Below are 24,776 nucleotides of genomic sequence, written 5' to 3'. Positions count from 1 at the left end.
CTTCCGGCATTCGTTATCTGCACCTGTGCTAACTCCTATACCAAGATGGCGTCTGGCGCATGTCACGCTGGAAACATGTGCGCGCAGTCAAGGCGCCATCTCGGCACTTCGGGAGGCCGTATAGCGTCGAAACAACAGGCGCTACACGGTCCAATTTAACGCCCTATATCTTTTTACACATTGGGTTTATGGGCAACTTGAGGCTAGAAATCGCTACTCATAACCCATTCAATGAACTTTACATGGATAAGCTACCATTTGAAAACCTCTGTAAAGAAGGAACCATTAAACCTATGTTATGCAAGGAAAAAGTCCTCATTATATATAACCCTATTGACATATACACAGTTATCTCTTTACATTAGAAAAGCTAACACAAAAATTCTGAAAAATCATTGAATTAAAATATTATCTCAAGATCAAGATTAGCAAAAACTGCCTGTAGAATTTTGCTGGTAATTTTTTTTTTGGGGGGTGGAAACAGAAAGCAGATGTTTGAGGAACTCCCTCAGAGACATCTTTGTGTCAAGTTTTCTATTTTCTCTTGTCACTGTGACCAGGAAATTGCTCTTTTATTTCTGTATTGCTGCAATGTTTGGTTTCTCAAAGGAAAGCTTAACCATTTATAAGGAGGTTGAGAAATCGTTAACCAAAAATCCTTTTACATGCAAGTTTCTCTTACCTGGGCAATTACTTTCACCATCTTCCAGTTTTCTCTTCTTAATGTTACGCTGAAATTAGTTAAAGAAATATTTAAAATCAAATTCCAAGATTTGGGAAGGATTAAATGGAAAGTGTAACTAAAGAACAAAAGTAAAGAGTTAGCAAAGCCATGGAGACCTAGAGCAAAGGTCAAAATAATCTAAAAGGCCAAGTAGAATTACTTTAAAAAGGCCAAGGAAACAAAGAGAGGAGTGGAGTTATATAAAAGTTAAAGATAATTTAAATGAGCAAGAAGGTGGATTGAAAATAGCAGCAAGAGGATTATTGTCTTATTTATGTTTACTTATTGTGCTTTATATTTTCTACTATATTCTAATCACGCTCATTTTTTTTGCTTCCCATCAGTTTCTTGGCGTTGCTCTGCTCATTCCTGTAGTTCTTCCATCCTATTCCTCTCCTGTATATCTCAGGATATTAAGAACTTGCATTTATATAGCATCTTTCCCGATCTCAGGACGTCCCGAAGTGTTTCATTTAGTGGGGAGTGTCTGTATTGTGACTGGCTAAACAGGGGTAAAATATTCAACATCTGGGTATGCTTTGAAGGACACAGATGCTGTCAACAATGACAAGTAGCATTGATCTTTCCAAACAATTCCCACTTTTGAATCACCTCAATGTAGTTCCAATAGGATTGAATAAAGGAGTTAGATGCCATTGGAAGGGACATTGATTAGCACAGCACCAGACATTTTTTTGTCACCAGTAGTTGACTTGGTCTTAGTACTGACAACATACTACGTCAGTTCAGTCTAAATTTTTACATCTGTCTGGATCAAATCAGTTACTGCTCATCTTTCTTTAAAGTGTGGACAGCCACTGAACATTCTAAAGGGACGGTGTTGTCTACAAAGAGAACATAACTATTGATAAAAGACAACACTATATATTTTCCCATATTTCCACTTTCTTACCTGCCTGGTCATCACTGGTATACCCCAGGGCTCCATCCTTCATCTCCTCTAAGCATGAAGGTTGCACCGTGGCAACATTCATTTTGTTCTGTGCCTTCTCCAAAAGACTCAACAAGGTACCTGTTGTTATCTGTTTATAAGCAGTAACCCCAACGGCCCCATCCTCAACTTGCTGATTATCCCACCCAGCATGCCTGGTGGGGGATAACATTACCAATTTCTTTCCCATCCCGCTCACTCCACCCACAATTGCCCCCTTGGACTCTTCCAGCTTTATATTTCTGCTTCCTCTTCTGATTATAAGGCTTTGCTCTTCTCTCCAACTGTCTGCCAAATATCAAGTCTTAGGTAAACTAAAATTCCTCCAACTGTAGGCAGAACTGAAGCCACCCTTTTCAGCTCCTGTCAAATCCTACGCATCTCCCTCCGCTGGCCAAAGAGCAGTGGTGCACAACCTTGATGAGCTACTTGATTCTGAGCTGAGTTTCCTTGTTCACATCTAATCTCTTGCCAAAACTACCTTCTTCCAACTTTGAAATATCATCACATCTGTCCTTACCTCACTCCCCAAATTGTACTGAGATTCTAATCCACGTCTATCATCTCGGGGCTCGACTTCCTAGCCAGCCTCCCTGCTTCCTCTCCATAAATCACAATTCATTCAGAATGCTGCTACCTACTTCCATACCTGCTCAAAGCCTTGAACTATCACCGCAGTTATTGCCAGGCTCCAGGTGCTTCTTCAATTCAATTTCAATATCTTTGTTCTCACCTTCAAAACCTCATCCCACCCTCCCACTCACACCTTTCATTTTTCTGACACTGGCCTGCTGCTTGTTCCCGGTCCTTCACATTCCATCAACGATGGATACACACTCAGTATCATGCTCTCTGGGCCTCTATCCCAAAATCCCACTCCCTTACCTTTTCTCTTCTGTTTGCTACAGCCTTCTGAAGACATTTTTCAGTTGTTCTTTGTCCCCCAATTCTATTCTACCTATTCTTTCCTCTTGCTTGGTTTCGAAAAGCTTTTCCACTCTGAAATGCTCAGAGATAGGTTTCCAATGTGAGGAACACTATATAAATGTAAGTTCTTGTTGCTAATAAACATAACAGTAAAGTAAGTTTCTCATTCATTTATGACTAGTATTGGAATCCTCAGAAGAAGTCATATTTCCAAACTGCTCGGATACACAAGTCCAATTTTGAAAAATAACTGGGATGTTATGTCTTATTTTATGCTCTAGAAATGAGCAGAATAACTTGGCTTTTGTGCTGAGCACTGAATTAATCATCTTTTCTAGACTCTAATATAGATAGAATTGCACCAAGTATTTTGGTTCAAAACCAAGTCTTCTCACTCTGATAGCTAGCAGAAATCCAAGTAAAATTAGTCTGGACAGTCCAAAATCTAAAGCGGGTGTTGGAAGAGTGGACCTGGGTGTTGCAGAGGGAGCAGTCCCTTCGGAATGCTGAAAGGGGAGGGGAAGATGTATTTGGTGGTGGGATCGTGTGGGTCCACTAAACACATCGCCTCCCCCTCCCCTTTCAGCATTCCGAAGGGACGCTCCCTCTGCAACACCCTGGTCCACTTTTCCATCAACCCCAATACCCGGTCTCCTCCCCACGGCACCTTCCCGTGAGAGCACAGGAGATGCAACACCTGCCTTTTCACCTTCTCCTTTCCCACCACCCAGGGCCACAAACACTCCTTCCAGAAAAAACAGCGACTTACTTGTACTTCTCTCAATTTAGTATACTGCATTCACTGCTCACGATGTAGTCTCTTCTACATTGGAGAGACCAAACACAGATTGGGTGATCGCTTTGCTGAACACCTCTGCTCAGTCCGCAAACACGACCCTGATCTGCCGGTCGCTTGCCATTTTAATTCCCCGTTCCACTCTCACTCTGACCTCTCTGTCCTTGGCCTCTTACACTGTTCCAATGAACCTCAACGGAAGCTCGAGGAACAGCACCTCATCTTTCGTTTAGGCACTTTACAACCTTCTGGACTCAATTCTGAATTGCCATTTACAGCTCCTCCAGACCCATCTTTTGCTTCTTAACTTGTCCCATTACCACCCTCCTTGCCTTGCACCATCATCCCTTTTGTCATTTAATCACTCTTGCCCTCCACCCTATCGCAGACCTTCCCTTTTGTTCTTTCCTTCCTCCCACTTCCCCATGTTCTGTACTTGTTCAAAAACTTAACTCTAACATCTTCCAATTCTGACGAAAGGTCTTCGACCTGAAATGTTAACTCTGTTTCTTTCTCCACGGAGGCTGCCTGACTTGCTGAGCTTTTCCAATATTTTCTTTTATTCCTATGCATCGCATTGTGTCATGTTATTGATGCAATCTTAAAGATAAAACTCATATCCCAAAAGGAATAGCTTCCACGTAGCATTGGATTAGTGCTCAAAATTGTGGGGAAGCTTTAAATTGTGTACATCACAAGAAATTCTGAGGATTGCTGAAAACACCAATAGAAAGGGGGAAATCTCGAGAAAGCTACCTTTCCATTTAAACTGCTGTATATATCTTATCATAGAATCATAGAATGATACAGCACAGATGGAGGCCATTTGGCTAATCGTGCCTGAACCAACTCTTTGGTAGAGCTATCCAATTAGTCCCGTTCCCCTGCTCTTTCCCCATAGCCCTGTAAATTTTTTCAAGTATTTATCCAATTCCCCGTTGAAAGTTACTACTAAGTCTGCTTCACCGCCCTTTCAGGCAGTGCATTCCAGATCACAACAATTCGCTGCGTAATTTTTTTTCTCAGGTTCTTTTACCAATCACCTTAAATCTGTGCCCTCTGGTTACCGACCCTTCTGCTACTAGAAAATGTTTCTCCTTTTTACTCTATTGGTCGAGGTCAAAGATCAGCCATGATCTGAGTGAATGGTGGAGCAGGCTTGAGGCTTATGGCCTACTCCTGCTCCTATTTCTTATGTTCTTACAACTCGTCTTGATGGGTCCCCTCCATGAGTATCTCTCTGTACCAGTAATCTCATGGTCACTATATGTAGTGGGTTATGTAATATGATTACATAATATGTAATATGTTATGTAATATGTAATACATAAAGGGCAAAAGAGTAACTAGGGAGAGAGTAGGGCCTCTTAAGGATCAACAAGGTCATCTATGTGCGGAACCACAAGAGATGGGTGAGATCCTAAATGAATATTTTGCATCTGTATTTACGGTTGAGAAAGGCATGGATGTTAGGGAACTTGGGGAAATAAATAGTGATGTCTTGAGGAGTGTACATATTACAGAGAGGGAGGTGCTGGAAGTCTTAACGCGCATCAAGGTAGATAAATCTCCGGGACCTGATGAAATGTATCCCAGGACGTTATGGGAGGAAATTGTGGGTCCCCTAGCAGAGATATTTGAATCATTGACAGCTACAGGTGAGGTGCCTGAAGATTGGAGGGTAGCAAATGTTGTGCCTTTGTTTAAGAAGGGAAGCAGGGAAAAGCCTGGGAACTACAGACCGGTGAGCCTGACATCTGTAGTGGGTAAGTTGTTAGAGGGTATTCTGAGAGACAGGATCTACAGGCATTTGGAGAGGCAGGGACTGATTAGGAACAGTCAGCATGGTTTTGTGAGAGGAAAATCATGTCTCACAAATTTGATTGAGTTTTTTGAAGGGGTAACCAAGAAGATAGATGAGGGCTGTGCAGTAGACGTGGTCTACATGGACTTTAGCAAAGCCTTTGACAAGGTATCGCACGGTAGGTTGTTACATAAGGTTAAATCTCACGGGATCCAAGGTGAGGTAGCCAATTGGATACAAAATTGGATTGACGACAGAAGACAGAGGGTGGTTGTCGAGGGTTGTTTTTCAAACTGGAGGCCTGTAACCAGCGGTGTGCCTCAGGGATCGGTGCTGGGTCTGCTGTTATTTGTTATTTATATTAATGATTTGGATGAGAATTTAGGAGGCATGGTTAGTAAGTTTGCAGATGAGACCAAGATTGGTGGCATTGTGGACAGCGAAGAAGGTTATCTAGGATTGCAACGGGATCTTGATAAATTCGGCCAGTGGGCCGATGAATGGCAGATGGAGTTTAATTTAGATAAATGTGAGGTGATGCATTTTGGTAGATCGAATCGGGCCAGGACCTACTCCGTTAATGGTAGGGCGTTGGGGAGAGTTATAGAACAAAGAGATCTAGGAGTACAGGTTCATAGCTCCTTGAAAGTGGAGTCACAGGTGGATAGGGTGGTGAAGAAGGCATTTAGCATGCTTGGTTTCATTGGTCAGAACATTGAATACAGGAGTTGGGATGTCTTGTTGAAGTTGTACAAGACATTGGTAAGGCCACACTTGGAATACTGTGTACAGTTCTGGTCACCCTATTATAGAAAGGATATTATTAAACTAGAAAGAGTGCAGAAAAGATTTACTAGGATGCTACCGGGACTTGATGGTTTGACTTATAGGGAGAGGTTGGATAGACTGAGACTTTTTTCCCTGGAGAGTAGGAGGTTTAGGGGTGATCTTATCGAAGTCTATAAAATAATGAGGGGCATAGATAAGGTAGATAGTCAAAATCTTTTCCCAAAGGTAGGGGAGTCTATAACGAGGGGGCATAGATTTAAGGTGAGAGGGGAGAGATACAAAAGGGTCCAGAGGGGCAATTTTTTCACTCAAAGGGTGGTGAGTGTCTGGAACGAGCTGCCAGAGGCAGTAGTAGAGGCGGGTACAATTTTGTCTTTTAAAAAGCTTTTGGACAGTTACATGGGTATAGAGGGATATGGGCCAAGTGCAGGCAATTGGGACTAGCTTAGTGGTATAAACTGGGCGACATGGACATGTTGGGCCGAAGGGCCTGTTTCCATGTTGTAAACTTCTATGATTCTATGATTAAAAAGCATTAACCCGACATCTCATTGTTTCCTAGTTTTCGAGCTTGTTTAATGGGGCCTGGATACAGATTATCCTGTAAAAACCCAATGTATATTTAGCCTATTAGGAGGCAAAAACCTAACATTTATGGTGACCGTGTAGGCAGGACTAGAGACAATTGAGTGTTTAAAGTTGAGTATTTAATTTGGAGGATTGACCATCTCGAGTCAGTAAAACCCAACATTACCCTATACATAGTAGATTCCCACTCCACAGATAGATGCATACTCAGCACGACAAGGCGGTATGATTTAAACATTGATGATCTGGAAAGGCAGATCCTATAAGTGAATTAGCTCAGACCCTTCAAAGCAACTTTCTGAAGACCCCAAAGAGCAGAACCAAAGTTGCAGTATTACAAGAGGTGTTTTATGAAGCTAAGGTGGTATCAGAGTCTATTCAGGGTCTCGGGAAGGAAGTGCAAGATGAGAGGGAAAAGGCAATGGATACAGGTAGAGAAGGATAAGAGAGAGCTGAAGTGCTTGCAATACAGAGCAGAACAAGTGGGATTATATGTGCTGAAGCTTTACTCAAGGAAAGTCGTATGATAGAAGAGTTAGGATGAACTAAAGTCTAGGTTTAGACCGATAATCCAAACTCTAGCAGTTGGGACCATCGGACATTCCTGCTGTAGTTGTAGTATTAAAGAATGAGCACCTGCCATCTAAAAGCTGAGCTCCACTGTATTCTTTAAGACTTCCCCCACCCTCTGTTCCTCCACCTCCAGTTTATTCACAGATCCCTGCTGCTGTTCCAATTCCAACCCCATTCTATCCTCCCCTTCCAATGTCAGCCCCAATCTACCCTCCCCTTCCAGTTCCACCCTAGACACCATCACCCTCTGCCATCCGACTTCCCGCAGCTCTTAGTCCAGTGCTAACTTATCCTTCGACAACACTTTGTGTGTCAGTAGAACCCAGTCACCTCAAATGCTACTCAGCGACTAGAGGATCCTGGTGGGAGAGTGCAGCCTTCACCAGCCACAGTAAGAACTATGGTCGAAAAGCGACCATTGCGGCCCGAGGAGATGCAGTGTTTCTTAACAAGTCTAGGGCCTTTTCCCCAGGGAAAAGGAGTTAATGAAATGGTAGAATGATTGAAAAACTTAGAGGGGCTCCGAGTACCAAATCGTCTGACAGCTCGGGACGTCAAAAGCATCCCAGAAAAGGCAATGGGAAGTGCTCTGTCAGTCAGTCAGGCAAGGTGATTAACTTCTCTGATCACATTAAGGAGGTCCTAGAACTAGAAGTAGGAACCAGTGACCAAATTGTGACCTTGGGGACAATAGTGCAAAAGATGAATGAAACCCCGCTCGATCATGAAAGGTCATGGTTCATTTGGAGTACTAGCACACAGTGCCTGAGCAGGACTCTACTCAGTACATCAGCCTAGTACTGAGGGGGAAGGGAGCCAACTTAAGAGGTCAGGTAAAATTAGTATGCCAAGCAGGTGGTACATTAAATGATTTATTGGCTAAACCAAACTTGGGTGAAGACACAGACTGTAGGTTTGAGGTTTTGAAACAGTACAGAATGGGGTTAAGTAGCAAACATCAGAAATTGAAAATTGGTTTCGGTGAAAAGGATAAATGAGTCTATGATGGAATAAAGAAGGTGAAAGGGGAAGATGCTTCTGTTGTTAAAGCTACAGGAGTTCTTTTGTTTTCAGTGTATTGTCTCTTTAAAAGCCTGTGTGAGTGCTCTTTGTTGGCTCCACTCTCTTTCCAGCTTGTTCAGTGTTATCTCTTTTGTAAGTAAGCCGTAGCTGAGTTAACATTAAGAACGTTAGATAGATTTACAGTATTGTGGCTTTGTCTCATTCATTTTGGTCTATTGTTAAAGAAATTACAATTGTTAATTCAGCCTGGATGTAATGGATTAAGATTGCTAATGAGCAGCACCCTTTGGGATCTTGTGGTCAAAAAAGGTCCGAGTCCAAGAAAGTTCTGAAGGGTCTTCTGACATCTCTATGGCAACAGTCTGGAGACATATTTTGATTGGACTGCACTATCAAAGAGTTAATAATGTAAGGGCATTGAACACCTCTCAACTACAAAACAGGGATAACTGATTTAACAAATGTAAGGAATCTTACAACACCAGGTTATAGTCCAACAAATTTATTTTAAAATCACAAGCTTTCGGAGATTATCCCCTTCGTCAGGTGAATGAGTGAAAGGTTCTCAAATCGCAACTTTGCACTCATTCACCTGACGAAGGGGATAATCTCCGAAAGCTTGTGATTTTAAAATAAATTTGTTGGACTATAACCTGGTGTTGTAAGATTCCTTACATTTGTCCACCCCAGTCCATCACCGGCATCTCCACATCATGATTTAACAAAAATTGGGTTTAATCTGAAATATTTGTAGGTATATCCTTGTGAACACATGAGACAGGGTCAGGTAAAAAAAAAATCTTTTTATTTTTAAATGAGATGAACTAAAATTCTGTTTTCCCCAACAGAATTGTATTTCACAGAAATATGAAAGTTAATAGTGATGTTACAAATCACAAAGTAGCGACGCAGGTTATTAAGGCCATAAAAAAGGCAAATCAAGCACTGGAGTTCATTTCTAGAGGGATAGAATTGAAAAGCAGATAAGTTATGTTAAACTTGTATAGAACCTTGGTTAGGCCACACTTGGAGAATTGTGCACAGTTCTGGTCTCTATATTATAGAAAGGATATAGAGGCATTGGAGAGGGTGTAAAACAAAATTCACAAGGATGAGACCAGAACTAAGAGCATATTCTTATCGGGAAAGGCTGAATAGGCTGGGGCTCTTCTCTCTAGAAAAGAGAAGGATGAGGGGTGACCTGATAGAGATCATTAAGATAATGAAAGGATTTGATAGGATAGATGTAGAGAAAATGTTTCCACTGTGGGGGAGTCCAAAACTAGAGGTCATAAATATAAAATAGTCGTTAATAAATCCAATAGAGGATTCAGGAGAAACTTCTTTACCCAAAGAGTGGTAAGAATGTGGAATGCACTACCATAAGGAGTAGTTGAGGCAAATAGCATAGATGCATTTAAGGGGAAACTAGATAAGCACATAAGGGAGAAAGGAATAGAAGGGTATACTGATAGGCTCAAATGAAGTAGGGAGAGAGGAGGTTCGTGTGGAGCATGGACCAATTGGGCCGAATGGCCTTTTTCCGCGCTGTGGTTTCGATGTAACTCAATGTACTACTAGTTTCAGTTTGTTTTAACAGATTTGCATTTCCTAAATGTTATGGCACCGTTAAACGCACAAGAGAAAAAAAAAGTAAAAGAGAGTACAGCAAGTCTGCGTGATGGCTGACTCCACCCCCAAGGTTTTGCCAAGCTGTAATTAGCCCTTTACTTCTATTGCCAAGTTGCAATTCTGGGTGAAGACATTTACCAACTGAAATGATAGAAGGAAATCAAAAATTTGACAAATGCATGCTACGCAGATTAACCCATTCCGGGGCTCTCCCAAAGAACCACAATGGATTTTCTGTTCCTTACTCCAGGTGATCATAGTCTTCGGGACCGTGTCAATGGTGGTGCGTAGGATTACCCAGAGTACCTTGTCCAGCAGGGTGGCTTGCACATTAAGAAGGTCGAAGCTATTTCTACTTATCACTGTACTGCTTTAGCGACTGAGAAAGTACTTGTTGAACAAGTTCTTTCGAGGTGGGGTACGCCACAGGTAATAGACAGCGCCAACGGTGTAGCATTTGTAGGACAGGTAATGTAAGTAGTGTGCACAGTACTGGGGATGGACCAAAAATTTCACATTCCATCTCACCCTCAGGCATTAGGTCAGGTAGAAAGAGCAATTTGTACCATCAAAACAGTGTTGGAAAAGGTGGTTGAAGAGTCAGGAAAAGATTGGGATTTAAAGATACCCCTGATTTTAATGGCTATCCGTGGGAATGTCGCCTCAAGTACAGGGGTGCCATCCTTAGAGGCAATGACAGGCTGCACATGCGGCTACCAGAGTATCTTTTCTCTACACTCATGACAGGATTACAGAAACAGGCAGTAGCCACAGAACAGTGGGTGCAGCAGTTGGGTCAACACATGGAGGAAATACATAAACAGGTTGCAGCAGCAAGTAGTCAAATCAGAAAAAGATGCAGATGTACTTTAACAAAGGTGTAACATGTGTGGAGTATCAAATGGCAAATCAGGCACTGATAAGTGGCTCCCACAATATACAGTTGAAATCATTTGAAGGTGCCCTAGATTAAACTCATCAGGGGTTCTTGGAACCGCTGATGGTTTTCTTTGTTTTTGTCTTCTGCAGGTATCCGTGGGAATACTGATCGTACTGATGGCAGCTATAAGCCATGGAGAGTGGGGGCGTACATCACTCAGAGTCAGAGGCTATAGATGGAGCATATGGTATAATCTGACAAGTGGTAGTTGAGTCGTCCTTGAATGTAACATCACCGGGCACAACTTGCAGACTAACCTAGATGTGTATTTCTTCCCGAGGAAACTAGAGGATGAGTCAAGATGGAACCCTAGTTGGCAAAAAAATTGGTAGTGTGGGTGTTCCACACATGGGTACAATGATATGCGAGGGTAGCTGAAAATATTAGAACTGTATACGAACTCTAAATTTCTCATTTTTCTGGCACCGACATGAAGGCAAATATTGGTGTCATTTTGAACAATATGGACTTTAAGACTCTGGACTTAGCATAAAAACTTTGGTCAACGCAAATAAAACTGAATTGGAAAGCTTGAGAGAAAAAGCAGGATCAATGCTCCCATCTTCTGGAAGGACCTATAAATGGACTTGTAGTTACACGTACACTTGAAGCTTTATATAATGATTTCCGATTTGAGATTATTCCTACTCTGTTAAACTTTTACTCTGTACCTTTGCTTCCACATTACGTAATTGAACATATCTTGATTTTTATCATGTAATGCTAAGAGAAAAGGTACACGATTTTACTAAGCGCAATTCGGGAAGAGATTTAGATGAATCATGGCCCCCTTTGATGCCAGGTCAGGAAAAAGATGAGGGTCCGAGAGTTAAGAGAGAATTAGGAGAATGAATAGGTAAAGGAGCAGCTGAGGCTACAGAGGCATGGAACAAGGTTGATATAGAGGCAATGGGGGAACATGATGGAACAATACGCAACCAATTAAAAGAGCTACTTCAAGGAAAAGGTTAGGGATAAAGTTACTGCTGTAAACATTCAGAACAACTGATCTCAAAGGCAATAACTTGCGATATGTTTGGAGGGTATGTGCTGAATCAAGTTCAAAAGGGGTTAACGGATATGGAAAACAATTGGATCCTAAATTTTATATTGGACAAACAAACTAAAATCTGGAGATCTGATGGGGATACGGATTGGTGTAAGGTGCAAAGATATGGATCAGCGTTTAATGCCAGGAAGCCCTGCAAGCAAAGTGACATTATTTGGGGACTGGTTCCTGAGATAGTGGCAATACCATTGCTATCTGTTGATGAGAAACCAATGGAAGTACTCAAAGTTGAGTCAATAGGCCTTTTGGAGGATGATATACACAAGAAATTTGTGAACTTTAAAAAAAAAATTTGTTCATGGGATGTGGGCGTCCCTGGCAAAGCCAGCATTTATTGCCCATCCCTAATTACCCTTGAGAAGGTGGTGGTGAGCCGCCTTCTTGATTGTACAACTGAATGGCTTCAGAGGGCGATTAAGACTTAACCACATTGATGTGGGACTGGAGTCACATATCAGCCATACCAGGTAAGGGTGGCAGGTTTCCTTCCCTAAAGGACATTAGTGAACCAGATGGATTTTTACAACAATCTGGTAGTTTCATGGCCACCATTACTGATACTAGTTTTTTTATTCCAGATGTTTTTATTTAATTAATTGAATTTAAATTTCCCAGCTGCCGTGGCGGGATTTGAACTCATGACTCTGGATTATTAGTCCAGGCCTCTGGATTACTAGTCCAGTAACATAACCACTATGCTACCGTACCCTACTATCGTACCGTACCGAACTATCCGAGGATATTAGTAAGGGGAAAGGAAGGGATCTGGAAAGTACCAGATACTTCATGCTGTTCCAGAAGTGGGGACTGGTTGTGCAGATGTGACGTTTTACAAAGCGCACTGCCAGCCTGTGGTTTCACCTTGGATGAAGAATCCCCTAATTATACTATTCAAATTGCTCGATGGAATTCAAAAAAGACCAACATCACCTACTCGGAGACGGGAAGGTATTGTGTTACAACTAATGAGAAGCACTACACACAAGGGGACACTTCATGCCCAATTGGGTGGTCAACAGTTTGCCGTACACCAACCAATGTGACTAAAATTGGGGATAAAGTATTGGTGCATGTAAGAGGCCACAACATTACCCCCCAGATAGAAGCACTGCGAGCAATCGTAAGTTTTGGCCATTCAATTCAACTCCTTTCCTTGAGCCTTAAATCTATATTACATTGCTTTAGCACCTCGCAAAAACATTTTGTACATATGCAACAAAATGATAACATTGAGTGGTCTATTGGCACTCTGGGTGATGACCCCTGGTGGGAGATAGTGTACAATACAGGACAACATTCCCGGATAAGAACAGCCTCTGCTTTCCTGTTGGTATTGCATATGATGCTGCTAATTGCCCTTATGGTGAAGGTCTGTTTGATTAAGAGAACTCTTAACATAACATGTTAACAGAAGAAAGAATGTAATGGAAATGTTTGCACTGACCTTCGAGGCTAGAAAAAAAATCTTTTCGAGCCACGAGGTGGGGAAATGTAGACGGGGTAGGCCAGGTGGGAAAGACCCCAATAATTCTAATAACTTTTGTTAAACATTTCTAAATATTAAAGACACTTACAAATTAAAGCCAAGAATCTGCAATATAAGCAGGTTCTAAGAGGTTATGTTCAAGACAAGATTAAAACCTGTGAACAAGGATTAATGAACTAATAATCCGCAAGGACAAGATGACTTAACGCGTTATGTATTAATTAAAAATAACCAGAACGTGTTGTCTTGTTATCATCATGCTAGCAAGACGTTACTATTATAAATGGTACAACACACTAAAGCTCAGGGAGACTTGAACGTCTAGCTTCAACCAGCGTAAACAGATTAGAACTACGCGCTTACAACTTTTCCTAATGGGTCCCCCCGTAAGTATCTGTCTGTACCCAGAGAAACACTTGCAAAGGTTTCTCTTCCCGTTCCCGCACCGTTACCTACGGAGTCCCCCAAGGATCTATCCTTGGCCCCTCCTATTTCTCATCTACTTGCTGCCCCTCGGCTACATCATCCGAAAACACACCAGATTCCACATGTACGCTGATGACGCCCAGCTCTACCTCACAATCACCTCCCTCAACTGTCTCTCATTTGTCACATTGCTTGTCTGACATCCAGTACTGGAGGAGCAAAAATGTCCTCCAACTAAATATTGGGAAGACCAAAGCCATTGTCTTTGGTCCCCGCTGCAAACTCCGATCCCTAGCCACTGACTCCATCCCTCTCCCTGTCCACTGTCTGAAGCTGAATCAGACCGTTCGCAACTTTGGCGTCCTCTTTGACCCTGAGATGAGCTTCGAACCACATATCCGCTCCATCACCAAGACCGCCGACTTCCACCTCCATAACATCGCCTGTCTCCACCCCTGCCTCTGCTCATCTGCTGCTGAAACCCTCATCTATTCCTTTGTAATTATCAGAAGAGAAAAAGTACTTGAGAAACTAATGGGACTAAAAGCTGATAAATCCCATGGATCTGATAGCCTACATCCAAAGGTTCTAAAAGAGGTGGCTGCAGAGATAGTGGATGCATTGGTTATGATCTTCCAAAATTCCCTAGATTCTAGAACGGTCCCAGGAGATTGGAAGGTAGCAAATGTAACCCCGCTATTCAAGAAAGGAGGGAGTGAGAAAACAGGGAACTACAGGCCAGTTAGCCTGACATCAGTCATCAGGAAAATGCTGGAATCCATTATTAAGGAAGTGGTAACAGGGCATTTAGAAAATCATAATATGATTAGACAGAGTCAACGTGGTTTTATGAAAGGGAAATTGTGTTCGACAAATTTATTAGAGTTTGTTGAAGATGTAACTAGCAGCATAGATAAAGGGGAACCAGTGGATGTAGTATATTTGAATTTTCAAAAGGCATTCGATAAAGTGCCACATGAAAGGTTTTTATGCAAGATAAGGGCTCATGGGGTTGGGGGCAATATATGAGCATGGATAGAGGATTGGTTAACGGACAGAAAACAGAGAATAGAGATAAACGGTTCATTTTCAGGTTGGCAGGCTGTAATTAGTGGTGTACCGCAAGGATCGGTGCTTGGGCCTCAGCTATTTACCATCTATATCACTGAATAGAATCCTTGAAAGGTTACAGCACGGAAGGAGGCCATTCAGCCCATCAAGTCTGCGCCAGCTCTATGCAAGAGAAATCCAGTTAGTCACATTCCCCCACCCTATCCCCGTAGCCCTGCAAATTTTTTCCTTTCAAGTACTTATCCAATCCCTTTTTGAAAGCCATGGTTGAATCTGCCTCCACCACCCCCTCGAGCAACGCATTCCAGCTCCTAACCACTCGTTGTGTAAAAGAGTTTTCCTCATGTCACCTTTGGTTCTTCTGCCAGTCACCTTAAATCTATGTCCTCTGGTTCTTGACCCTTCCGCCAATGGGAACAGTTTCTCTCTATCTACTCTGTCTGGACCCTTCATGATTTTGAATACCTCGATCAAATCTCCTCGCAACCATCTTTGTTCCAAGGAGAACAACCCCAGCTTCTCCAGTCTATCCACATAACTAAAGTCCCTCATCCCTGGAATCATTCTAATAAATCTCTTCTGCACCCTCTCAAAGGCCTTCACGTCTTTCCTAAAGTGAGGTGCCCAGAACTGGACACAATACTCCAGTTGTGGCCTAATCAGTGTTTTATAAAGGTTCATCATGACTTCCATATTTTTGTACTCTATGCCTCTATTTATAAAGTCCAGGATCCCATATGCTTTTTTAACCGCTTTCTCAACCTGCCCTGCCACTTTTAACTATTTGTGTACATATACCACTAGATCTCTCTGTTCCTGTACCTCTTTTAGAATTGTGCCCTCTAGTTTATATTGCCTCTCCTCGTTCTTCCTTCTGAAATGTATCGCGTTGCATTTTTCTGCGTTAAATTTCCTCTGCCACGTGTCCGCCCATTCCACCAGCCTGTCTATATCCACTTGAAGTCTATCACTATCCTCCTCACTGTTTACTACCCTTCCAAGTTTTGTGTCATCTGCAAATTTTGAAATTGTGCCCTGTACACCCAAGTCCAAGTCATTAATATATATCAAGAAAAGGAGTGGTCATATTAATGACTTGGGTGAAGGGACCGAGTGTAATGTAACCAAGTTTGCTGACGATACAAAACTAGGTGGGAAAGTAAGCTGTGAGGAGGACACAAAGAGTCTGCAAAGGGATATAGACAGGTTAAGTGAATGGGCAAGAAGGGGGTAGATGGAGTATAATGTGGGGAAATGTGAGGTTATTCACTTTGGTGGGAAGAATAGAAAAGCAGAATATTTTTTAAAATGGTGAGAAACTATTAAATGTTGGTGTCCAGGGAGACTTGGGTGTCCTGGTACAAGAAACACAAAAAGTTAGTATGCAGGTACAGCAGGCAATTAGGAAAGCAAATGGCATGTTGGCCTTTATTGCAAGGGTGTTGGAGTACAAGAGTAAAGAAGTCTTACTACAATTGTACAGGGCTTTGGTGAGACCTCACCTGGAGTACTGTGTACAGTTTTAGTCTCCTTATCTAAGGAAGGATATACTTGCCTTAGAGGCGATGCAATGAAGGTTCACTAGATTAATTTGTGGGATGAGAGGGCTGTCCTGTGAGGAGAGGTTGAGTAGAATGGGCCAATACTCTCTGGAGTTTAGGAGAAATAGAGGAGATCTCATTGAAACATAAAAGCTTCTGAGGGGGCTTGACAGGATAGGTGCTGAGAGGTTGTTTCCCCTGGCTGGAGAGTCTAGAACTAGAGGGGGGCATAATCGCAGGATACGGGGTCAGCCATTTAAGACTGAGATAAGGAGGAATTTCTTCACTCAGAGGGTTGTGAATCTTTGGAATTCGCCATCCCAGAGTGCTCTAGATGCTGAGACGTCACGTATATTCAAAGCTGAGATGGATAGATTTTTGGACTCTAGGGGAATCAAGGGATACGGGGATCGGGCGGGAAAGTGGAGTTGAAGTCAAAGATCAGCCATGATCTGACTGAATGGCGAAGCAGGCTCGAGGGGCCGTTTGGCCTACTCCTGCTCCTATTTCTTATGTTACCTCTAGACTGGACTATTCCAATGCTCTCCTGGTCAGCCTTCCATCTTCCACCCTCCATAAACTTGAGCTCATCCAAAACTCTGCTGCCCATGTCCTAACTTGCACCAAGTCCCATTCTCCCATCATCCCTGTGCTCGCTGACCTACATTGGCTCCTGGTCAGCCCAGGAAACGCCTTGATTTTAAAATTCTCATCCTTGTTTTCAAATCCCTCCATGGCCTCACCCCTCCCTATATCTGTAACCTCCTCCAGCCCTACAACCCTCCGAGATCTCTGTGCTCCTCCAATTCTTGCCTCTTGCGCATCTCCGATTTTAATTGCTCCACCATTGCCGGCCGTGCCTTCAGCTGCCTAGACCCTGAGCTCTGGAATTCCCTCCCTAAACCTCTCTGCCTCTCTCTCCTCCTTTAATATGCTCCTTAAAACTTACTCCTTTGACCAAGCTTTTGGTCATCTGTCCTAATACTTCCTTATGTGGCTCGGCACCAAATTTTGTTTGGTAACGCTCCTGTGAAGTGCCTCGGGACATTTTACTACGTTAAAGGCGCTATATAAATGCAAATTGTTGTACCAGTAATCTCATGGTCACTGTATGTAGTGGGGTTATATATGATTAAAAAACATTAAACCAAAGTCTCATTGTTTCCTAGTTTTTGAGCTTGTTTAAAGGGATCTGGATATGGATTATCCTGTAAAAACCCAATATATATATATTTAGCCTAGTAGGGGGCAAAAACCTAACATTGACTTGCTCACTGTGATGGGCAGCCAACAATTGCAGCTTAGAACAGACAAATATACACAATGATGCAACCATCTAAGTTGAACTAGGCACAATTTGTTACTTTATCGAACATGGATTCTAAGCTATAAATTTGAAAAGCTATTTTAAAACAAAATGGCAGCACTGGAAACGGCCAGATTTGGTTAATTTTGCCAGCTTTCAAGGTCAGTTGCTACTCCCTTAAGTTCACATTCACAGTAATTGTCCCAAGATAGACCTCACATTTTCTCTCCTCCCGAAATACTCACTGCACTATCCAAACCATCATGGCTGTTGGTGAGCATTATAGGTTCTGGCACAGGCAAGTTGAGGTCTGAATGAATGGTAGCCAAATCCGAAATATTCAAGAGGGATTCCTAGAAAGAATTTATCTTAGTTAATTTACAAAAAAACCACATTGACCATACATTTTATCATGAAGCCAGTCAGCATGGATAAGGCAATAGTGCAAATCCTGTGATTAAAAAAGTGAGTTAATTTCTATTTGTATTGGCTACAAACGATAATGAGATACTTTCAAGAAGAGTCAAATGATTCAACTTTTACATCGCTAGTTACAAATTAAAGTGCTCATTACAATACTGTACATACATAGTAAGGACCTCCAATATTTCTAGTTCAACACTTTCATGGGTTATTTACATTGCTTAATTCAAGTTATTGCACAATTATTTGTAGCACAAGAAAGACAATTATGAGGAATAGACTGTCAAATTTCTTTATTAAATGGTGAATAGGTCAGTAGAAAACTAACAGACAATACATGAGTATTTAAAGGAGGATTTTAAGCATACGTTTGTCATTTAAGGATGGCAATTATTGTAGGTCCACACAAAGCAATAAATTCCACACTTGAAAGGATTGCGGGTTGGAAATTCAGTTGCTCAACATTGTAAGCCCTGCGTTTGTTGAGCGTTTCCCGCTGGGATTGGCGAATTTACCCTAAAATCAATAACTTATTCACATCCAGCAAATGATTGTGAATCTTACCTTCAGAAAACCATCTAGTTCCAATAGCTTCTTTGGAAAGAAACTTGCAACTAAGTCTTCTGCCTAAAGCGCAAAATAAAAATGTAAATCAAAAAGAAACTCATGAAACTGACTGTTTCCATAAATACAGTACCAAGAGCTGCAAACTGTTTTAACTAATGCACCTGTAACACGCAAATGACAAGTGTATTCTATTGCTTTATTATATATTTTATGGATCTATATGAAAAATCTTCAAGCTTATTCACACATTTCCATGTATAATAACAGCAAAAGGTCAACATACCTCAGACCGTTAGCTTTTAATATTTAACCCATTGAAAACTGAGGCATTTTTATATTCACACACACCTTTATATAGCTAGGTAGAGTTATGGTTAGGAAGAAAATTAATTTGACCTCCAGCACCTAGATACTAGCAGAGATGTGAGGGATGAGCCTCCTTCTTGGGAGGATTGTAAGAATGAAAAATGTTTGGTCAGTTTTGTTTTAAGATCATGAAGCCTGTATTTTGACGCCCAGACACATGGTCATCTTGGATCATGCACCACTTAGTCATGTGGATGGGCAGGCATCAAATCTCAGTCCACCGCCACTGCCGTTCTGAAATGGTCATAACGCAGCATTTAGCAATCTATTGACAAATCACCCATTAACTTTCCATCATCCGCTGGGAGATGTCCAGCTTCCAGTTTGCATCTCCCTACAAATACATTGCTGTAACTAAGTAGGAAGCTGGAGGGAAAAGAAATCTAATCTGTCTGCTGCATTGCCGAGACCCCACAGGACTATCGAATCAGATCTCTTCCAAATCACACCAAAGGTTATAAGTGTGATCTCTCTCGTGTCTGCCATCACTCCATGTCCTTCTCCCACTGAATCACAAAACAGCACAAATGACAGGGCATTAACTGACCACCTGGATGACAACCCTCCCCACCGCTGAAAATTGCCCATTCTCCCAACGGTAACATCCCTCACACTGATAATCACAGAATAATATTAACCAGGTTTATTTGTAAAATCAGTAAGCAAGTCATCAGTAGCTATTCTCATGCTCCCAGTTGGAAGCTTAAGGCAAAGACCTGGGAGCTGGTTGTCTCCTCACTTGGGAGCGAATAGTGGATGGTATTGGTTGGATGCAAAACAGAGTGAAAACAATTAAGTGATATAAATAGCCATTTCAAATGCGATTTTTGTTCTGAACATAAATCCTGTTAAGTGTAAACTAAATTACTACTTACTTCAGCGGTGATTCGCTCCCTAAAAGCATCAACCTAAACAGAGAGAAGAAAAACAAGTTATTTTATGGCTAGTGTAATTTGAAGAACTCATCACAGCATTGCATAGATTTCAAACAGGGGTCCCCAGATCCTATCTGCAAAGATCAGATTTCCATCAATCTTTCATCAGATTTCTGTCAATCTGGCATAAGTTCTCTTTTTTTGATCTGTTGACGTACTAACAGTAAATGCATTGTTCTCCTTGGTTAGCTGATATTGTCTTTCAGATGGGAGTACAATGGATCCCCAGGAATATGGCTATATTTGCTGGGGATCATGCTTAGATAGATTTGAAAACCACTGCAGTATATGTAGCACTGTTAAATGCTGTCAGCAATATAAAAAGCACATGACGATGGCATGAGTATGACATATTTCAGGGTTTTAGTCCAGTCTTTACATGGGAGATGGAGCTGGTCATAGAGTAAGTATATGTGACTTCCCTAAAAAAAAGCAAAGTTAGGTGCAATTTGTGAATTACAGTGATTCGTAGAGGCAGCATTAAATGCCAAAACACTTGTTAAGTTACTTGTGCTATATCAAATACTCCTGCAAATTTATGTAATAGAACCTAGTTTGGTTACAAAGGTTAGCTGTGGAGCAACAGAATTATAAAAGTGCAAAAAACTACAACCGGTGTTTATGGGAACCAAATGCAAACATTTGAGAGACAAAGTGCTAATGCAGAAGATTTGATATTATAAATAGATAAGATTCAGGTAAAAAATCATTTTCTGTGACAGCTGCAGTTTTCAGTATTGTTTGGGATTAAAACAATGTGTACTACCACAAAATCCAGAAATGAAACCATCATCGTTAAGCATGATGTACAAGTTACACCATATGTATCCCATATAAACACTTAAGAAAGACAAATATAGATCGTGGTATCTTTTTTTGAAAAGAGTAGAAATGCAAGTAATTTAACACAAGTTTGTTTGGATTTGTGATGCCAGGAGTCTTGAAAGAAAACTTAAAATGTCTGGGGATCAGGATTGGAGTATGAGTAAAACCTACCACCACAAAGTAGCTTCCCTACACACTGCCTTGTTTTTGCTGACAATGAGCCCCTCATACATTTCTTTCACATTTAAAAAAAAATGTTAACAGAAACACAATTTTTTCACAAGAACAAGATTATGTATTGCCTTACAAACTTTCATCTTTAACAACCACTAACTTATCCTATCCAAGTTTCCCTTTACCAAAGAAAGTGAATGAAAGGTCCGAGCTCCACACATACAGATGTATAAAAATCTTACACTTTTATATTCTGGTGAATTTTTGGTCTATAGATTGAATTACTACATTTCCTTGGACACTCCTGAATAACAGCCTGATTAAGCAAGGTTGAATCCAAATAAACACATTGCTGACTTATAACCTACATGTAACTGCTTGTTAGAAGGAATGGAGAAACTATTTGTTTCTGTACCTCAACCCATAAAAAGTCACTATTCCCCAAGCTTAAATCTAAAACAAGTCTAAAATTAAAACAATCAGCCATATGCACAGACAAAATGATGTTTTGCTGGAATTTCTCAGATAATGAAGTCCATGCCTGCGTGCTGGAGTTTACGAGAGTGCAGGCAGGTGTACAAGGTGTTGCATCATGACAAATTATAATATTGGGTCAGTGATTCTACACACTGGAAATAAATGAGAGCAATTCAGTATATTGCGATTATCTTGGGATCAAATATATATTTGCCTGCAGTTAATTGTCTTTAAAGTTATAGAATTATTACATAGAATTTACAGTACAGAAACAGGCCATTAGCCCAAATGATTTATGCCGGTGATTATGCGCCACACGAGCCTGCTCCCACCCTATTTCATCTAACCCTATTAGCATATCCTTCTATTCCTCTCTCCATCATCTAGCCTCCCCTTAAATGCATCTATGCTTTCGACTCAACTACTCCATATGGTAGCAAGTTCCACATTCTAACCACTGTCTGGGTAAATCTGAAATTCCTTATTGGATTCATTGGTGATCACCTTATATTTATGTCCCCTAGTTTTGGACTCCCCAATTGCCAGATAAACCATCACCTTTAATAACTACTAATTTATCCTATTAACTTATCCTTTGGCCTTGTCCCATTCTACATCTGGCACCCCCTCCACTCCTACATTCCAGCTTGCATCCTCTATAGTCTTCTAAATCTTGCCTCCCACATCAACTGGCAGCAGAGCCATTAACCACCATATTCCTGCACTGTTAATTTCCTAAACCATCCATCACACTGCATATCTCTATAAATGCAAGTTGTTGTTGAAGCTCTCAGGGAATATACGTTAGGGTGAAATGTCAGCAGGCAGCCAACATCATATCCATATCTCAGCAAGTCAAAACTTACAGTCCCTATGAATCTGGACAGTGAGAGTGTCTGCAACAACTTGCATTCATAAAGTTAAAAATGTTCAAGGTACTTTATTTAGGAGTGGGTTTTGACAGCAGGAAATGAGGGAAGAGGTTACAGAAGGTATTGTTAGAGCAACGTTTTGAGACTTCTGAAAGGGGGAGATGGAGTAAAAGTGAGGAAAAAATAACTAGTACTAATTGTGCAATCGCAATTTGAATGAAAAAGTGAAGCATTGTCCCATTTTAATAAAACTGGGTATGCAATTAAATCATTCAATAGTTTGTGTATCATGAAGTGCCATATTTATTTTCATGAACAGTGATCTGATTGAGTTGGTGAATATTAAATTAATAAGCTTTAATTGGTTACTATTCTTTATCAATTTTAAAGCCAGTGATTGTGCCCTCGGCTCTTGCACATATCCCGCATGCATCAGGCCGCCGCTATGACTCTGAACCACATGTCGGGTCGCTTAAAGAAGTGAACACAGGCCGCGGCCGCTCATTGATGCGTTTATCCCAGGCGGTTAGTGCCGGGGCCGTTCCTTCTTTGTGCTTTAACCCGAGGCTCGGGCACTCCCGACAAAAATCAATGAAAACACATTTTAATAAAGTTTAAGATCAAAAAAAAATAAAATAAAATTTGCCGCTTGTGTAAACGCATCGGGGACGAAACAGCGACAAGGTGATGGTGGAGCAGGCGGCAACCGGGACATGCCGGCACACCGGGCCGCCCCTATCTCCGGCTCTATCCGCACGGGGGGGGGCGGGGGTTTACAGTAACATACTCCAGGCCAGGAGAGAGCACACACGGGAGGTGGCGGCGCCGGGGCCGGGGCCCTACCTTGGTCCTGAGCGCATTGTCCAGCTTCAGGAGCCCCGACATGTTGCAAAGTGAGCGGAATCCTCGCGAGCGCAAGGGGAGGGAGGAGGAGGAGGGGGGGGGGGGGTGACGTCACGCGCCCGCCAGCCCATTGGCTGCCTTAAAGTAGCAAAGAAGTAGCAATTAAAGCCGGAAGTGTTGTCATTTCCGCATCGGGAGGAAAAGGGGGGGGGGAAAAAGCAACAACAACATCGGAGGCGGAAATTGCTCAGTTAGAAGAGGAGGAAAAGGGGATAGAAAGTTTCTAACGGCCTTATGCTGATCTACTTGGGTTAGAGAATTAAAGATGTGAGATGAGCTGAGGATTCAGCAGCTTGTTCAGTATCACCTAGGCTGGAGGTGTGTGTGTGTGTGTGTATATATATATATATATATATATCCAGGGGCTGAATAGGAATAAGGTGTCTTTGGACGTTGTTTGTTTTCAACTGCAGGCAGTTTCTTTAAAAAAAAAAGGACATATTGGAAATGTTTAGTAGGTCTGTCAGCATCTGGAAGAGAAAGACAGTTAAATGGTTTTAAGCCTGCGACTGCTATAGCAGAATTGGAAATAGCTGCTTTCCTATCTTTTGTTGGGGAGGGGGAAGCAGCAGATAATGGTTGAATAGTGGAGAAACAAATGCTGGGTGTATCTGAAAACGAAATATGGGTTAATGTTTCAGGTAGAACAACATTAGAACAGTTAAAGGTTACTAATTTGGGTATGCTAACTTGATTCAACAATTAATTCTGATGTTTAGTGAGCTGTGCGCTGCCAGCATTTTCTGTTTATATTTTAGAGTAACAGCATTTATGATTTTCTTTTTACCTGATAAATAGTGGGGATGTAAGGGTGAGGAATATCACCAAACCTTTCCAATAGGCACTTTGTAGCCATCTAGCCTTTATTGACTTTAATAGCTTCAGACCTAAACTATAGTCCCACTTATTCTCCATCATCAGAAATTGCTGATGGTTGTGGTGGTGTTGTGGGGGAGAGAAGAGATGGGTTGGTGCTTGGGATGGGGAACCTCTGTTGGAGTACCACATTGTCGGATGGGCCTGCATCTGTGGTACTGACCAGCTTTTTTTCTATTCCCAGATTCTTGGGCAGGTGGATCCTGCTCTGCTTTGCCAGTTTCTCCCAGTTCTATTTCTATTTGCTTTACCTCCTCTCTCTGTTCCCCCCAACCTTAGCTATTCACATATTCACTGTCTCAAATGTCTTTTATTTCTCTCATTGTGCCTCCTATTGTCTCATGCATTGTCTCTATGCTTCACTCCCTTTTTTCTATTGTCCTGTTCATTTATAAATGCTATGCATCTGTAATGTCATCATTCTGATGAAGTGTCTACACCCAAAATGTTAATTTCTGTTGTCCCCACAGACTTGACCTGTTCAGTGCTTCCAGCATATTCTGTTTATGTTTCAAATATACAGTGCAATATTTTCCTTTTGTTTTTATGGTTGAATATGCTGTAGTTTTATTTGTTGAATAGGGAGAATTCATATAGAACTTTTCCACAGATTAAATTGGTCAAGGAGAATCCACAATGGGGCAAATTGTTTACATTCTGTGGAAGGGATAGGCTTGATGGGCCGGACTGTCTTTTATTCCATGCTTTCTC

General features: G+C 41.6%; 2 protein-coding genes across 2 annotated transcripts in view; one reads left to right on the top strand and one right to left on the bottom strand.

Annotated features, from left to right (window-relative positions):
* Positions 1-23,212, bottom strand: part of psme3 (proteasome activator subunit 3) — a 40,279-nt gene extending 17,067 nt beyond the window's left edge. The window contains exons 1-5 of the mRNA XM_067968912.1: positions 23,130-23,212; positions 19,879-19,911; positions 18,635-18,697; positions 17,893-18,000; positions 683-731 (exon numbers count right to left, since the gene is read on the bottom strand). Of these exons, the coding sequence (XP_067825013.1) occupies positions 683-731; positions 17,893-18,000; positions 18,635-18,697; positions 19,879-19,911; positions 23,130-23,171 (295 nt within the window). The 5' untranslated portion in view covers positions 23,172-23,212. The remainder of the gene's footprint in view (positions 1-682; positions 732-17,892; positions 18,001-18,634; positions 18,698-19,878; positions 19,912-23,129) is intronic.
* A 132-nt stretch (positions 23,213-23,344) lies between these two features.
* becn1 (beclin 1, autophagy related) overlaps positions 23,345-24,776 on the top strand; it is a 29,288-nt gene continuing 27,856 nt past the window's right edge. The window contains exon 1 of the mRNA XM_067968907.1: positions 23,345-23,507. The gene's annotated coding sequence lies outside the window, so the exon portion shown is untranslated. The remainder of the gene's footprint in view (positions 23,508-24,776) is intronic.

Source organism: Heptranchias perlo, chromosome 30 (genome assembly GCF_035084215.1).
Source record: "Heptranchias perlo isolate sHepPer1 chromosome 30, sHepPer1.hap1, whole genome shotgun sequence".
In the NCBI taxonomy this organism is placed as follows: Eukaryota; Metazoa; Chordata; class Chondrichthyes; order Hexanchiformes; family Hexanchidae; genus Heptranchias; species Heptranchias perlo.
Note: the sequence above shows the minus strand (reverse complement) of the source record. Positions and strands in the feature narration are given on the sequence as shown.